Raw genomic sequence first — 16043 nt, forward strand, 5'->3', positions numbered from 1 at the left:
TCTTGGAGGTGGTTTTAGGCTGCCTCTAAATAAGGAAAAAGCAAAAGAGCAATTACATTTTTTATTTATTTTATATGAGGGTTTAAGGTAAGAAAACAAAACTTAAAGTCATTTGGAAAAAAAATACCTATGACAATAGCTGTTCAAGTAAGAAAACTGAACTACATTTGTATATTGTTCAAAAGTTAATAAAATGTAGGGGTGCCTGGGTGGCTCAGTCATTATGTATCTGCCTTCGGCCCAGGTCATGGTCCCAGGATCCCGGGATGGAGCCCTGCATCAGGCTCTCTGCTAGGCAGGAAGCCCGCCTCTCCCTTTCCCTCTCCCTCTCCGCTTGTGTTCCCTTTCTCGCTGTGTCTCTCAAATAAATAAAATCTTAAAAAAAAAAAAAAAAGTTAATAAAATGTAAATGTAGATTTGAAAGCATTCACAATCTAAACAGAACATTAAAAATGAAGGATGGCTTGAGGTACCTAGCTGGCTCAGTCAGTAGACTGTGACTCCTGATCTCAGGGTTCTGAGCTGGAGTGTCATGTTGGTATGGAGATTACTTAAAAATAAGAAAATCTTTTATTTTTTTTAATATTGTATTTATTCATTTGACAGAAAGGGTGCACAAGGAGGGTTAGCAGGAGGCAGAGAGGGAGAGGGAGAAGCAGGCTCCCCACTGAGGGGACCTAAGCTGAATGCAGATGCTTAACCAACTAAGCCACCCAGGCACTCCATTAATAAATTATCTTTAAAAAAAAAAAAATACTATTCACTCATATTCTGTATTTCATGACATTTGCTCCTAGAACAAACTTAGATGGCTCACAGTCCAATTCCTACTCTACAGTAATTATGGACATTGGAATTTTTTTTTTTAAAGAGACACAAAACAATAATATACAGCTGATTTAGGTATCATGAAAAATAAAGATGCTTAGAGTCCTCCTTAATACTGCTAAATATTAAGAAATAGAATATTAACTGTCATAATGCTTGAAGGCAGTTCAGGGAACAAAGACCAATGAACGTAAACTCTATTTTATATACAGAGACTACACTGGAATTACTTCTGATATAAATCTAAAAAGTTAACTGGTAATGTCTTTATTCACAAACTATTCTTTTGGCTACCTGAAAAGACACCAGAAAGAAAAGACCCTGAGGTAAATTTATATTTTGGCACACAGTTTTTACCAAAGGATCAGAATTGGTGGGGCGCCTGGGTGGCACAGGGGGTTAAGAGACCAACTCTGGGTTTTGGCTCAGGTCATAATCTCAGGGCTGTGACATCAAGCCCTGCATCAGGCTCCACACTAGCATGGGAGTCTACTTGGGGCTCTCCCTCTCTATACCTCCCCCGACCCCCAAGTCCCCCTGCGTGCGCTCTGTCTCTAAAATAAACAAATCTTTTAAAAAAAAGGGGAGGGGCTAGAGTTAGCTAACATAGAGGTATATAAAAAAACCTCTATGAAGGCACAGATGGAACAGCAGAAATTGCTTTGTTCAATGACAGACCAATGTGTTCGACCTTTTATCTGATTCTATACCCTTCCCTTGTGTGACCCACTCCCATCAATAAATCTCTCAGCAGGGGCGCCTGGTGGCTCAGTGGGTTAAAGCCTCTGCCTTTGGCTCAGGTCATGATCCCAGGGTCTTGCAATTGAGCCCCACATCAGACTCTCTGCTCAGCAGGGAGTCTGCTTCCTCCTGCCTGCCTCTCTGCCTGCCAACTTGTGATCTCTATCTGTCAAATAAATAAATTAAATCTAAAAAAAAAAAAAATTTTTTTTTAAATAATAAATAAATAAATCAATCTCTCAGCAAAAACTGAGTACCCTTTATGTGGTGGGGGTAGGGGCAAGGAGGGAGGACAAGTGCTATTCAGAATTACTGACCTAAAACAAAACAGAATAAAGCAAATGTTTCTCTTTCATAACTTCAACCCAAGCACCTAAAATGGTGTGTTCCTGGTTGCATGGTTTTAGCAACCAGTTCCAAGAACTCCACATTCCTTTACAGAGTGTTTGGACATCTACTAGTCACATGGTTCTCCTTGCTTATGACTACAGTAAAATGCAAATGGCTAGCCAAAGAAAATAATTACAGCTAAACTTTAAAAAGAATCAACTACTCTTCCCCATCATACAATAGAAAGAATAATTTACAAACTGGAAAGATTTCGGCAAACAGCTGAAGAACACTTACTTCTGTTCCAATGCCAGGTTGTACACCGGAATACACACTGTCTGGTGGAGGACCACCATACTTCCTCTGTCCTGTGGTTACATCCAGAGTATAGCCAGTCCTTTCAAGCAACGCCTAAAGATAATTATACATCTGTTTACACTTAAATATTATATCACACATCAGTATATTAATCTTTTCCAAAGGATATCCCAACATCATAGGCCATGTAGCTTAGGTAAAATAATGTCAAAACTCACACTGGTATCACTCGCACGTGTTGTTCCCCTTCATTTTACTCCTTTCCATACAATGAATGGAAAGAATTGTACACAAATTAAATCTCTAAGCACACGATGATTTTTTGATATGAAGAAACAGAAAAATGGGGCAAGGATTATTACAAACGTGACATAAGCCGACCCCAGGATACCTATCCATACTTCCGTATTGCAGCAGTCCTCATTTTGCATTTTCCTCTACTTCAATGAGAGCTTTCCTTAACTTGTTCCGTTTACATACCACCTGCCTACCTGTGATTCCTTTCAAAAAAAAAAAAAGTTCTCTCATCAGAAGTTCTACCTTCTTCATGCAGCTTCTCTCATTCACTATTCCTCACATCTTCCTACTGTGAATTTCCATTATAGTCAAGTAATTTAACCTTTATTTTGTTTAATCCTTTTGTATTTCTGCTCTATCATAAGCTCTATAAGAACCAGACCATTTCTCATACAACACAAACTCAAAGTATTTGGCAATTACCAAATGAGTATTCTCAGGTTTCAAAAAACAAAACCTTTTGTTTCCTGATTACCAACCTTCTTCACAACATTAGGTACTAAAGAGGGATTGTAGAAAAGAAAGTAATGCTCTTGCCCTTAAGGGTCTGTATTTATATGAGAGGCAACAGCTCAGACAAAATGGAAAACAAGAAATGTCATCTACCTAAAAACGGGAGATTTTTACACTTCATGTTTCAAAAGTTAGATGGCTCCCAACTCGTGATGATTCAACTTACAATTTTTCGACTTCAGGATGGTATGAAAGTGATATGCATTCAGTAAACCACACTTCAAATTTTGATTTTTGATCTTTTCCAGTGCTAGCCATATGCAGGATGATACTCTTGTGATGCTAGGCTGAGGCAGGGAGGCTCAGCTCCCAGTCAACCACTCAATCGCAAGAGTAAACAACCAATACATTTAACCACCATTCTGTATCCATAGCAACCACTGTTTTTCTCTGTCAGTACAGAACTCTTACAAATTACCCGAGATAGCCAACACTTCGTTATAAAATGTGCTTTGTGTTAGAGGTGACTTTACCCAACGATAGGCTAATGTAAGTTTTCTAAACACATTTAAGGTAGGCTAGGCTATGTTTGGCAGGTTAAGAGCCATTGGGTATATTTTTGACTAAGGACAGTTTCATCCACGTCGAGATAAACCCATCCTAAGCTGATGAAGATCTATAAAGGATATCAAAGCAACAAGAAAGACCAGACATCAAGTTTAGTGGCTTTCAAAAGTATGGTCGGAGGACTCCCAGGATTCCGGAGTTACTTTAGGGTCTTCTATTTTTCTACCTTTGACCCAAAAAGAGCTGCTCTAATTTTAAGCACAGAAACACGTGTAACACAATATACACACGATATACATTTTATACATTTAAACTTTACTTGTCTAATATGTAATATACACGTATCACATGTGCAATATATACCTTATCAAAAGCAAATACCCACTTTTGGGGAAATAACATAGGCCTATTCAATACACACCAATATATATATTTTTAAAAACAACTATTATGTCAAATGGAATTTTCATGTATTTATTTTAAATATATTTAAGAATTATGCCATTTTACAGATGAGGGAAAAAGGTACAAAGGAACTCTATGTAAACTATTCCAAGTCAGAAACTACAAGTTCTATTTTCTGTCTAAAACAAAACCATACAAACAACTTCATTAAGTAAAATAACTACTTCAATTTGAAAAATCTATCGCTGTGGCAAAACATCAACAGCCCTTTAACTAAGGAATGAGGTTCACTGATCTTTCACCAAAAGCCTGTATTTATCTCGCAGAGCAGTTTATCTAAACGATAACAGTAACTGGTGCTAGTTACACAATTCTTGCTACATTCCAGGCATTATTCTAAGCACCTGACATGTCTTAATTCCTTTAATCCTCACAACTCTAGGGGAATAGGTACTATTACTATGCCCAGTTTACAAATAATTAAACTGAGGTAAATAAAAATAAAAATTCAGGAGTAAAGCAGTTATAAAATACCTCTTTAAAAAAAAGAGAGAGAGAAATAAAGTGCTCAGAAAGAAACCAAACTAAGAGACATGACTGAGTCAACCTCAAAAGCTATTAGTGGAAGCATCAATAAAACACGTATCCTTCAGCGCCAGAACAATGAGGCAAGGGTCTGAATTAAGGTTTTTTTCCACCAAACATACAACTGAATATTTGCCCCCCGAATTCTTCTTGTGTAATTTTCCTTCAATTATCTCATTTCTAAAACACTAGCTTAAAAAAAAATGTGGAACAATGAAAACTGTTTCTAGGAAACATGAAAAGAAACATTCAATCTCATCATTCAACTTATTACCATTGCAACGACCCGAGTCCAGTTTTACCTTTATCTTCGCTTCATCTGGCCCCTTTGTGGACTCTTGCACCTTGCTCCCCTGTTTCTCCCTTTGCCTGTAGGTCTTCATAACTCCACATAAAAATGCACTTTTGTTCTAGAATAGACAAGTAATTCAATGAAAAAGAATCACCAGGAATCATCGAAGGGTCAAATACATAGTTAATTTACAGTTTCAAAAGACGAGAATTTTAACCAAATATTTACTCATTTATTCGCTCAACAAATATTTGCTGAGTAGTTACCGAAAATTCAATGAAAAAGAATCACCAGGAATCATCGAAGGGTCAAATACATAGTTAATTTATAGTTTCAAAAGACGAGAATTTTAACCAAATATTTACTCATTTATTCGCTCAACAAATATTTGCTGAGTAGTTACCGTGTGCCAGAAACTGGATTAGACAGCAATAAGACAGCCAAGAAAGACCTCAGGGTGCTTACCTTCCACACTGGCAAGTCTTCCATTTGTTGATATTCAAATGCACGTGGACTAACTTTGCCAAACATTCCAAAACTATTCCTCCTACCTACTTTATTTTCCTCCAAGATAATAAAACAGGGTCAGATAAACCCACAACTGTTTAAAATCGAAATATTCTAAACCCATAAAAGCTCGTTAATAACTATCAGCAAATCCTGACTTTGATTTTAAGTTTTTAAAGTAACTTACTGGAAAGAAGTGGGGAGAGATTTTACTTTCTGAGAACTCTGCTGTGAAAGAGTTTTTTCCCCTTTAAACTTTTTTTTTTTTTTTTAAATATAAGCAGAGGTAGTCACAAACAAAAAAGTATCCGTTCTTTTCAGGAAAAAAAGTAATGGTAAAGTAATTTCAGGTCATTAGTTATTCAAAGGCATTTTTAGTAAGTGGCCTTACCTGAACATGTGATAAGTCACTCTCCTTGAACTGCTGTAGTACAGACAGAGCTCCTTCTTCATTAAATTCCCTGAGAGCATCAATTGCTCTTTCATCAAGATCGACATAAGCTACCAATCCTACAAATTAAATTGAAAAGGGGTAATGTTATTGCAACAAAAGGGATAACCTAAACCGTGCTATCAATGTTTCATCAAGAATAGTTATATTCAGTACTATTACTAACAAACTACATTCTCATTTAATATGCATATAGGCAGCTATACAAATACTATACAAAAAGGTCGAGAGTACAAATATGAAAATAGAAGATAAAATGTCAAACATGAATTTCAATTCTTATAAACATGAATTTCAATCCCCACATCCCACAGAAACCCCACAAAAAACCTAGCCCCATTTCCCCTCCCCTTCTTAAGGCTTGGAAGATAAATCTGATATACACAGTGTACTACAGATTAAGTATTAATACAATAAATTCTGATTTATAGAGTGGTAATCATACACTGTATTCCCCAAGGATCAAGCTTCAAATTATATGGACTGTTGTAGTTGTTGCTAACCACACAAGAGGTGGGAGAAAAAAAAGAGAAACCATTTTAACTAAATAATTCTTTCCACTCTCCAAAAGGTATCAAAGGCTTTTCCTCCTTAGCACCAAAGAGAAAATGAAATGCATTTGTTTATCTGAGCGTCTACTTTGCTGCAATCAGAATGTGGAAAGGCATAATTTTAAACTCTTCTACAAATGCAAGTGCAGCTTGATTAATCAATTCTGAAAGTCATATTTTAAGGCATTTTTTTGTTCTTCTGATGTGTCAAGCTGAGGTTTAAAGATGCTGTGGCATTCTCAACACTGTCAATAATGACTGTTTTTCTCAAATGGCATTAAGGACTTTACTATGGACTTACAAGTAAACTATACAGAAAATATTTGCACTGTATTCTACACTGTAGTATATTAACTGCACACAGAACATCTACTCAGTTTGAAATGTAATTTCGTAAGTCTGTTAAGTTTGTGTTGTATTTCTCTCTATATTTCAGAATTGATCCAACATAAAATGGATATATTTGGCAGATTAAAACTCCAAGTCCCTATGAACATCAAAAGTGACTCCATTTTGATCAAGTGAAAAAGAACTTTATTCCATACAGTAAATATATTTTAAATAAATGTAATGCCATTTGTAAAGTTACTTTAAGAAAATGTTGCCATGATTTGTTTTAAAAGCTCAAAATGAGCATGCCTAATTATTGGAGTTTCCTTACTTCAAAATTCCATACCACCACCCAAAGCCACAACTCAGAGGACACCCATCGATCCATCTGTCAATCCAACCCTACACCCGAACCATCAGCCTCTTGTCAATAACAAAGCACTCTACAAGAGAGCATCTCTGAGCAAATCACTGCCAATTCTCTATGGCAGAATGTCACAGAAAGTTCCTGAGGACTGATTTTCAAATGGAACCATCACCCAGGAGTCATTTTTCGGAAGTCATTTTAACGTCTAAAATTATCCGAAGCTTCTCAGATTTGAAAAAAAAAAATTTAAGGACAAAAAAAACAGATATTTGTTACTACAGTACTTAAGACACATTTGTGAGACCATTCAATTCTCTCTCCCAGAATCTGGATAGGCACACAAAACACAGAGGAAGAAAGTTTCCATCTATGGCCCCAAAGGGGGAGGACACATTTATTAATGAACAACACTCCCTAAGGGTAAATATTTCTCTCCCTCTTTAAAAACTTCAAACCGCTTACAACCGACCATATTAAGATATTCAAATTTGCTTAAGCACTTATCCATGGGACTTCGAAATTTTTTTAAAAAGCAGCTGTTACAAACCAACACTTCCAGATTACGGAGAGATGTGGATTTTTGTCTATTAGAAATGAGACAGGCCACAAACTCTCAAGGAGTCTGACATTTATTTTCGTTTCAGACAATACTGTCTAACCAGTCCTCTCATTATGCCACCTAATCAGACCTAAGCTAATTTAACAATCACTTTAAGAAGCTAAAAGTAGAAAAGTAAAAGCAAAATGATGACTGATTTAGATTAAGAAAAAAAATGTAACATTTGGTATGCTGACACATACATTTTAATTGGTGGTAAATCGAAGACCAATTGATGTACTGTTCTGAAACAACTAAGACTGCATATTCAACACTAAGAAGGCTTCAAAATAATGAAATAAGAATATCAAAGTCAAACCCAATATGCCCTCAATGAAGGGAAAGTAACAAACATTCAGCTCTACATAGATCAGAAACAATATGTATTATTTAACCTTAAAAAAAAAATCTATAAAATTCAAAGTGGTTTGCCCTCACTTTCATAACCAGTCAGAAACAAGAAATGCATATTATACCTGTCTGAAATATTTCATCAAGTCTTTCTGCCACCTTCTGTGGGAGGCCTGCCTCTATCAGTGTCTTGTAGTGTTCTGTGTGAGTTACACTGGAAGTATCCATTGGTTCTTCCTCTTCTTTTAACTGTACCGCATTACCATTCACCTGATTAGCCATTTTATTATGCTGCTGGAAAAAATTCAGGAGCTATATTACATTAAGCCAGAAATAACTAGTTTGTAGGACAATGCATGATTTATCTAAACTAATTTGTATACATGCTGCTAATAAACTCTATCAAAATAATATTATATGCCTTTTGTGATGTATCTGACCTAAATTTGCAACAATAACCCTGTAAAAACATAGAAAATGTACATGGAAGCATTAGAACTTTAAGGAACTTCATGTACACGAGGTTAAAAAAAAAAAAAAAAAGGCTTGAATTTACTGAAGGTAGAATTGCTGATTAACAAAAGCAGCTGTTGTGTCCTGACAAGCATATCAACAAATCACCACAAAATCCTAAAAAGCCCATCAGCTCTCAATTCTTACACAGTTTTTAAAAGTTTGATTTAGAAACAGAATGAACACCCACAGACCACTTAATCAAGGTTTAAGGACTTTCAAATTTTCCTAGTTCTGCTTCAAATCTAGGATAGGTGTGAGACCAATGCACTGCTGTCTCTAGTTCAACATGCTGGTGGTTTGGGTTCTCTCCGCCTCACTTAAAAAAAAAAAAAAAACACAACTTGACATTAATTTTTGTTCTAAAATTAATTTGCTATTCCCATTCACAGATTTAAAAGAAAAAATGACCAAGTTTAAAAGCTAAACGATTGTTTTAAGTCCACGTAAAATAAAAAGTGAGCTATAATTGAGGTTGCATCTTTAAAAAAAAAAATCATGAGTACATATTGAATTTTTCATATCAGTAAAGCCGCAAAAACATATCGAAGAATGGACGGCTAACTTCTTCCAAACAGTTTCAACAAACATTACCTAATGAGGGTAAACTTAGGTCAGATGTCCCAGATTAACCTACCCAAACTATTTTGTATGTTCAACCTGTATATAGTACTGAAATGGACCAGCTCCCTGAAGAGAGAGATTAGATAATAAAACCATACAAGGCCAGTCTCTATACTGCCTCGAAAGACAGGGAATTAAAGTGCACTTGTCTGTGGTTAATGTGATGAAGATAATAAGCAGAATAAAGACATTGCAACAAATACTGAAATAGAGGACATGAAGATGGATCTCAAGAAGAAGCCTCCTTTTCTTGATGAACCTCAAGGTACCTAGTCAGCTACAAAGAAAATACAAGCTTCCTAAAAAGCACTAAACCCCGCAAGATAACCACACTTCCAGATGGCTTAAAACCACTGTGCAGGTGCACCAGGTGCCTTTTTCTGACCTAAAACAACTCCTTTTCTTTTCAAAGTCCACTGATACTTAGTTGAAGTTAATGAGAAAGGGAGAAAGACCAAGGGGAACGAGGTAATAGTAGGAAGGAAGGAAAATGCAGAAAGGGTTATTCTGAAAATAAGATCAATATCATGACTTCTTAGGATTACAAAACATTAAGACTTGATACAAGCCCACTAAAGTCTACACAGACGCAGATTCTCGTTGAACTTTGGGTGGAGAAAGGTTTCTCAAGGCAAGCCTCAAATTCTGATGAACTGACAAAAACGAAAACATTCAAAACTGGCACACTTTTCATCAAGAAACTACTTACAGTGTAAGATGAATACGTTTACTGATTAATACAACCTATTTCTATAAAGATGCACCCTGAAGTCCAAAATCTCCTTGTGAACATATAGTTCTGTTTTCCCATGCTCCCGCACCCCCAAATACAACCATAAGATCATCAGAACTCAAAAGTTCTCAGTATCACAAGACCCTTAACAGTTATTGCACCTGTGAATACTATTAGTCACAGAAAGAAAGCAAATTTTTAACAGGAAAGTTCAACGAACATCTGCTAAGGTGATTTTTTTTTTAAGTATGTGTAAAGCAAAAAAGACAAGTTGTGTATTAAGCACAAGATAGAAATATTTATGACTACCATTCCATTGCAAAGGTTCTCCTACAAGTTGATTCTGAAATTGGTTGATATTGTCAAAAAGTTTGTAAACTTTAACAAAAAAATAAAATAAAATAATTAGATTGTAGAAAATAAAACCTTTCTGATCAAGGGAAACCTCTCTCTTCAAGCCAAATACAATGTGCTCATTTAAAAACCTCTTTTATGTCGTATGAGACCGTTTAAAACTTGTGTCAGTTCAATACAATGCCACACAGCCAAACCATATTTCTGGATGCAGCAAATATACTGTGACTGGAGTCTTTTGATCATTTTTGCAAAAAGTAGACATTTAAATAAGATTTTAAAGGGCTGCTGGGAGATTTGGGAAGTGAGCACGAGCCCCTCCCTGACTTTTTCTGAACATCTCTGTGCAAATTCTTCATATTAAGAGACGGGCTTTAAAAGAACCAACGAAATGAAAACTAACGGTTATCTCATGGGTTAGGAGTGTCAAGCCCTTATCCTACGACTGACTCATGAGACATAAATTGAGTCTCTTGAGGACAGCAAAAATCTCAAACAGGTCAGCATGAGAGGACTGAAGCTTTCAAGAACCCCTTGGCCTTAAGTTTTACATTTTGGCAACACGACTGCTACCGTTTAAGAAAAAGAATCGCCTTTCCAATTTAGTGCGCCTGAGACATTCTTAGAATTATGCATCTCAGGCGCCGCTTGAAGCCTAAGTTTCACGGCCTCTAGTAGTCATTTTTTCCTTCAAATCTCGGCTCGCAGCATGCAGAATGGGGGAGGGGAGGGAGGCTTCCTACACAAATCGGCCCTCGGGCTCCAGCTCCCACAAAAGTTTTCTCCCGGCTCAGGTAACCCGAGGTTTGCATCCCGCCCTCTGCCCACCCCACCCCCTCATGCCCGTCGCGATCAGCAACACATCCCACTCGTGGCTAGGCCGGCCGAGACGAGCGCGAAGCGGCTCCGGAAAACAGCAGCGAAGGGGCCGCGGGCGTCTGAGGCCGCGGGCCGGGCCGGCCGCGTGGAGCGGCGGGCGGAGGCGGGAAAAACACGGCAGTCCCCGGCAGGCCGCGCGGAGGGTGCCCGGCGGGCCGGACCGCCGGCCGGGGGCTGGAGGGGCGGGGGGAGGATGAGCGAGGGCGAGGAGGCGCCTTGGCCGGGCTAGGCCCTCCGCGGCGCGGCCGGACGAAGCCGAAGCCGCCCCCAGCCCATCCCCACCCCCACCCCGGGGCCTCGGAGCGAAAAGGAAACTGGGGCCAAGGCGCCGAGCCCGGGCTGGGCCCCGTCGGGTCGGATCGGGGCTCCCGGCCCCTCCCCCCACGGGCCGGCGCGAGACTCACCAGGGCAGAGCTGGGGCCGCCGGCCGGGCCCGTGAGAATCAGCGCGAGGCGCTTTGAAAACGACTAGAAATGGCGCGCGCGCCACCCCCTCCCCCCCTCATGGACAGAGACGCGATCCCGGCAGCACGCGGGGTTTCCCGGAACTGCTTCCAGGGACTCCGAGCGGCCGGGCAATCGTCTCACGCGGCGGCCTGAAAGGCAGCTCGGGCGTCCAATAGTAGCGGAAAGAAGCGGCTCACGCTGGACGACTGGGGAGCCAATCGATGAAGCCGTCGGCTGAGCCAATGAGGGAAGTCAGCGCCGCCGGCTGGGGCGCCTCCGGGGCGGGGGTAGGAACACAAAGGGGTCTGTGGTGGAGCCCCGGTTAGAGAGGCGAGGCTGCGGGGCACGGGGCCTTGAGTGGGCGAGGCTCTTCGCTCCTCGTCCGCGGGCGATGCGAGACCGAAAAGCTAGGCCTGGCGCCGCGTGGCCGGCTCCGGAACCCCGCCCCCTACTGTCCGCTTCGGCCCCGCTCCTTCGCTGCCCTCCCGCCCCTCCGCCGGCACCGCGGCGTCCCTAACCTCCCTCCTGCCGCTGCCGGCGCCGCTGCCGCCGCAGGCGTCCGCCCCAGACACGCCCACCGCCACGCGGTCGGGCCTCCTTCTGGGTCATCTTTCGGGCTCCCGTTGGAGCACACTTTAATAAGGTTGATTTGGCTAGCCGTCTGGCTGGAGAATTTCACGGACAAAAATCATCTCTTGGAGCGATCGGAAAACTGTCCCCGGACTCCCCGTTGCACATCGTTGGGGCAGCTCGGAACGTGAGAAATCGCTGAAGTTGGCACCATTCGAGAGCAGGGTTAACAAATGCTAGAGCAGGGACCTTTTCTCCCAGGGTTTGCAGCTAATTGTTAAGAAGAAGTACGGCAGATACATGCATCTGCGAAGCCAAGAGAGCGGTGCAGGGAAAGGGCTAAGTCCCAAGGAGGTGAATTGCTGTTATTCCTAAACCCATTTTTCAACGTAACGCCCTTATGGTTTGTTTTCTGTCCTTGCCTTGGTGCAAACCTCTCTCCTCCCACAATCTTCCCAGCTGACTTCTGTAGGGCCAGCTGTTCCCCACCCCGACATACAATGCCCTAGCCCTCTTAGGGACTGGAGGAAGGTCAAGCAGTGGTCTATAGGATCTCCAGATACACTGGAGGATCATTTAAGCTTCCCAGAACCTATCAGCCCCAAATTAATTATTAAAAGCATACTATGGAAGTGCCTGGATGGCGCCTCTGGTTAGGCACTTTGATTTTTGGCTCAGGTGGTGATCTAGGTGGTGGGATAGAGCCCTGCCTTGGGCTCTGCGCTCAGCAGGGAGTCTGCTTGAGATACTGTCTCTTCCTCTCCCTCTGCCCCTCCTGTTCCTGCTCTCTCTGTCAAATAAATCTTTTTTTTTTTAAGATTTTTTTATTTATTTATTTGACAGAGAGAGATCACAAGTAGATGGAGAGGGAGGCAGAGAGAGAGAGAGGAGGAAGCAGGCTCCCCGCTGAGCAGAGAGCCCGATGCGGGACTCGATCCCAGGACCCTGAGATCATGACCTGAGCCGAAGGCAGCGGCTTAACCCACTGAGCCACCCAGGCGCCCCAAATAAATCTTTTTTTAAAAACCTACTGTGCGCTCAGTACTGAGATAAATGGCTCAGTGGATCCAAGTGTTGTAATAAGGGTTGTGAAACTTACACAAATGCTGGGATCTTTTTTGGAAGTGATATAAAATGATAAATACAAATTGAGGAACAGAATCTTGGAAGGGCATGGTACAAATGAGAGACCTCAAGGCTTGAACTTTATTAGCCTCTAGCTCAAGAATTTTTTTTTTTTTTTTTTAGATTTTATTTATTTGACAGAGGGAGACAAAGGGAGAAAGGGAACACAAGCATGGGCAGTGGGAGAGGGAGAAGCAGGCCTCCTGCAGGTGAGGGAGCCTAACCCAGGGCTTGATTCCAGGACCCTGGGATCATGACCTGAGCCAAAGGCAGACGCTTAACGACTGAGCCACCCAGGTGTCCCTAACTCAAGAATTAACATTTTTGGTGCTATTTGGTAAGGGCTATGGATCTATTCTAGATTTTAAATAAAATACATAGCATTACAAAAGAAAATTTATATTGAAATACAGTTAGGAAATATATGAGTGTGTGTTTATTTTTTGACAGAGAAAGAGAGAGAACAAGCAGGGAGACAGGCAGGAAGAGGGAGAATGAGAAGCAGGTGCCCCAGAAGCAGGGAGCCCAACGTGGGGCTGAATACCACAACCTGTTGGTTATTGACCTGAGTAGAAGGCAGATGCTTAACAGGCTGAGCCACCCTGGCACCCCGGGAAATAGATATATATTTTTAAAGATTTTATTTATTTGAGAGCGAGATTGCTAGAATGAGCGGAAGGCGTGGCAGAGGGAGAAGCCGACTCCCTGTGGGGCTGGGAGCTGGAGGCGGGGCTTGATCCCAGGACGCTGGAACCATGACCTGAGCCTAAGGCAGATGTCTAATCGACTGAGCCACCCTGGCGCCCTAGGAAAAATATTTTAAGAGCAAATTTGTGATGTAAATCTGTTTATCGAGCGCCTGAGTGGCTCAGTCAGTTAAGTGTCTGCCTTCGGCTGGAGTCATGATCTTGGAGTCCCCGGATGGAGTCTGTGTGGGGCTCCCTGCTCCATGGGGAGTCTGCTTCTCCCTCTGCCCTTCACACCACTCTTGTGCTCTCTCTCCCACTCTCTCTCTCAAATAAATAAATAACATCTTTAAAGGAAATAAATCTTTTTATTAAGACATTAAGTATCAAGCTCTTGCAGCAGGTCAAATAACGACAGAAATTTTAAAGCGGTGATGAGAAGATATTCAAGAAGTCCATGATAACTATAATGTGATATGGGAGCGCCTGGGTGGTTCAGTCATTAAGCATCTGTCTTTAGCTGGGGTTATGATCCCAGGGTCACGGGATCAAGCCCTGCATCACACTACCTGCTCAGCAGGAAGCCTGCTTCTCCCTCTCCCACTTCTCCTGCTTGTATTCCCTCTCTCCCTGTCTTTCTCTCCGTCAAATATTTATTTGACAGAGAGAGATTGATATCACAAGTGGGCAGAGAAGCAGGCAGAGAAAGAGGGCGAGGCAGGCAGAGAAAGAGGGCGAAGCAGGCTCCCCGCTGAGCAGAGAGCCCGATGCGGGGCTTGATCCCAGGACAATGGGAGATCATGACCTGAGCCAAAGGCAGAGGCTTAGCCCACTGAGCCGCCCGGGCACCCCAATAATAAATAAAATCTTAAAAAGAAAATCCAAAACTCTAACGTGATATGAAAATGCCTTTGATATATATTGGTGACAGAGTGAAAGTTATGGCTAATTCTACTGTGGTTTGTTGCCTGCATTCACAATGGGGGATAATGCTAAGTTTCAGTTTGACATTCATGAAAATAAAAATGTTTATTTTGGGGGGGCACCTTGGTGGCTCAATCAGTTAAGCCTCTAGCTTTAGCTCAGGTCATGATCTTGGGGTCCTGAGATGGAGCCCTGCGTCAGGCTCCCTACTCAGCAGAGAGTCTGCTTCTCCCCCTCCCCCTGCCCCTCCCGCTGCTCATGCATGTGAGCTCTTGCTGTCTCTCAAATAAATAAATAAAATCTTTTTATAAGTGTTATCTTTTTTCATCTAACTTGAAAGACCATGCACTTCCATCTGGATACTCCTTTAAATTCACTGACCACAGGATAAAAACCCTTGGGCTGAATACCATAATTAAAGTGATTCCATCACCCAGTATTTTCTGGGATAACATTTCAAGTATTTTGGCCATATAGTCCTAAGAAATATACTCCACCTTTTCAAACCATTTATTGTGATTTTTTTAATTTTGGAAAATATGGTCATTGGAGCTTTGCATCCCCCTCCAAAAAAAATGTATGTGTGTGTGTGCATTTGATATTCCACAAACATCTATTGTATACCCTCTGCAGACAAATCACTGTGTTAAAAGTAGGGAGTATAAAATGAATGGAACACAATCTCTGTCCTCTAAGAGCTTACATTCAAGCTAACAACACAGGCCAAATATATAAATAGACATTATAAAAATGAGGTGTTAGGGAGCATTCTAGCTATATCCCTAATCTTTTGAGATTAGCACAGTGCAGCCAAGCCATCTTACAACCCTTACCTTTCACAGACCAAACCTGGGGTCTGAGCGGGTATGTTAATGAACATGCTTTTGCTTCTTAAAAACAATTACAGGACAGCAGAATACTCAAATTGAAGCTTTGACTTTTACTACTTACACCTTGAAGTTAACAGAGAATTTTTTAAGTCATCAACCCTTCTTACCGGATCCATAGATCAATATTCATCATGCTTTTTCCCCTTTTATAACACTGAGTATCTCCTTCAGACTTCGAACATGATGACATCAATTCAAAGTGCCTTCTCTTGCTACTAACAAGGACAAGCTATGCAGCCACAATCCAAAGGCACAGGCAGGGGTGAGGTAGAAAAAAACAATATAGAAAGAAAGAAAGAAAGAAAGAAAGAGGAGAGAAAAATGGAAA

At 41.0% G+C, this 16043-nt stretch overlaps 1 protein-coding gene across 5 annotated transcripts in view; it reads right to left on the reverse strand.

The window, feature by feature from the left end:
- The window catches only part of HNRNPR (heterogeneous nuclear ribonucleoprotein R), a 33971-nt gene extending 22336 nt beyond the window's left edge, over positions 1 to 11635 (reverse strand). Inside the window, exons 1-5 of one of the 5 annotated variants that reach the window (XM_013047834.2) lie at positions 11479 to 11633; positions 8097 to 8262; positions 5715 to 5833; positions 4827 to 4934; positions 2197 to 2310 (exon numbers count right to left, since the gene is read on the reverse strand). In XM_013047834.2, coding sequence (XP_012903288.1) covers positions 2197 to 2310; positions 4827 to 4934; positions 5715 to 5833; positions 8097 to 8253 — 498 coding nt within the window. In that variant the 5' untranslated portion in view covers positions 8254 to 8262; positions 11479 to 11633. Of the gene's footprint in view, positions 1 to 2196; positions 2311 to 4826; positions 4935 to 5714; positions 5834 to 8096; positions 8266 to 11478 lie in introns of all 5 variants that reach the window. The other 4 variants (XM_004741209.3, XM_013047839.2, XM_004741213.3 and 1 more) reach the window with 4 other exon arrangements.
- Between the last annotated feature and the right edge of the window lie 4408 nt (positions 11636 to 16043).

The sequence above is a fragment of the Mustela putorius genome, unplaced genomic scaffold (assembly GCF_011764305.1).
Source record: "Mustela putorius furo isolate JIRA1106 unplaced genomic scaffold, ASM1176430v1.1 tig00003853_pilon_pilon_pilon, whole genome shotgun sequence".
Classification (NCBI taxonomy): Eukaryota; Metazoa; Chordata; class Mammalia; order Carnivora; family Mustelidae; genus Mustela; species Mustela putorius.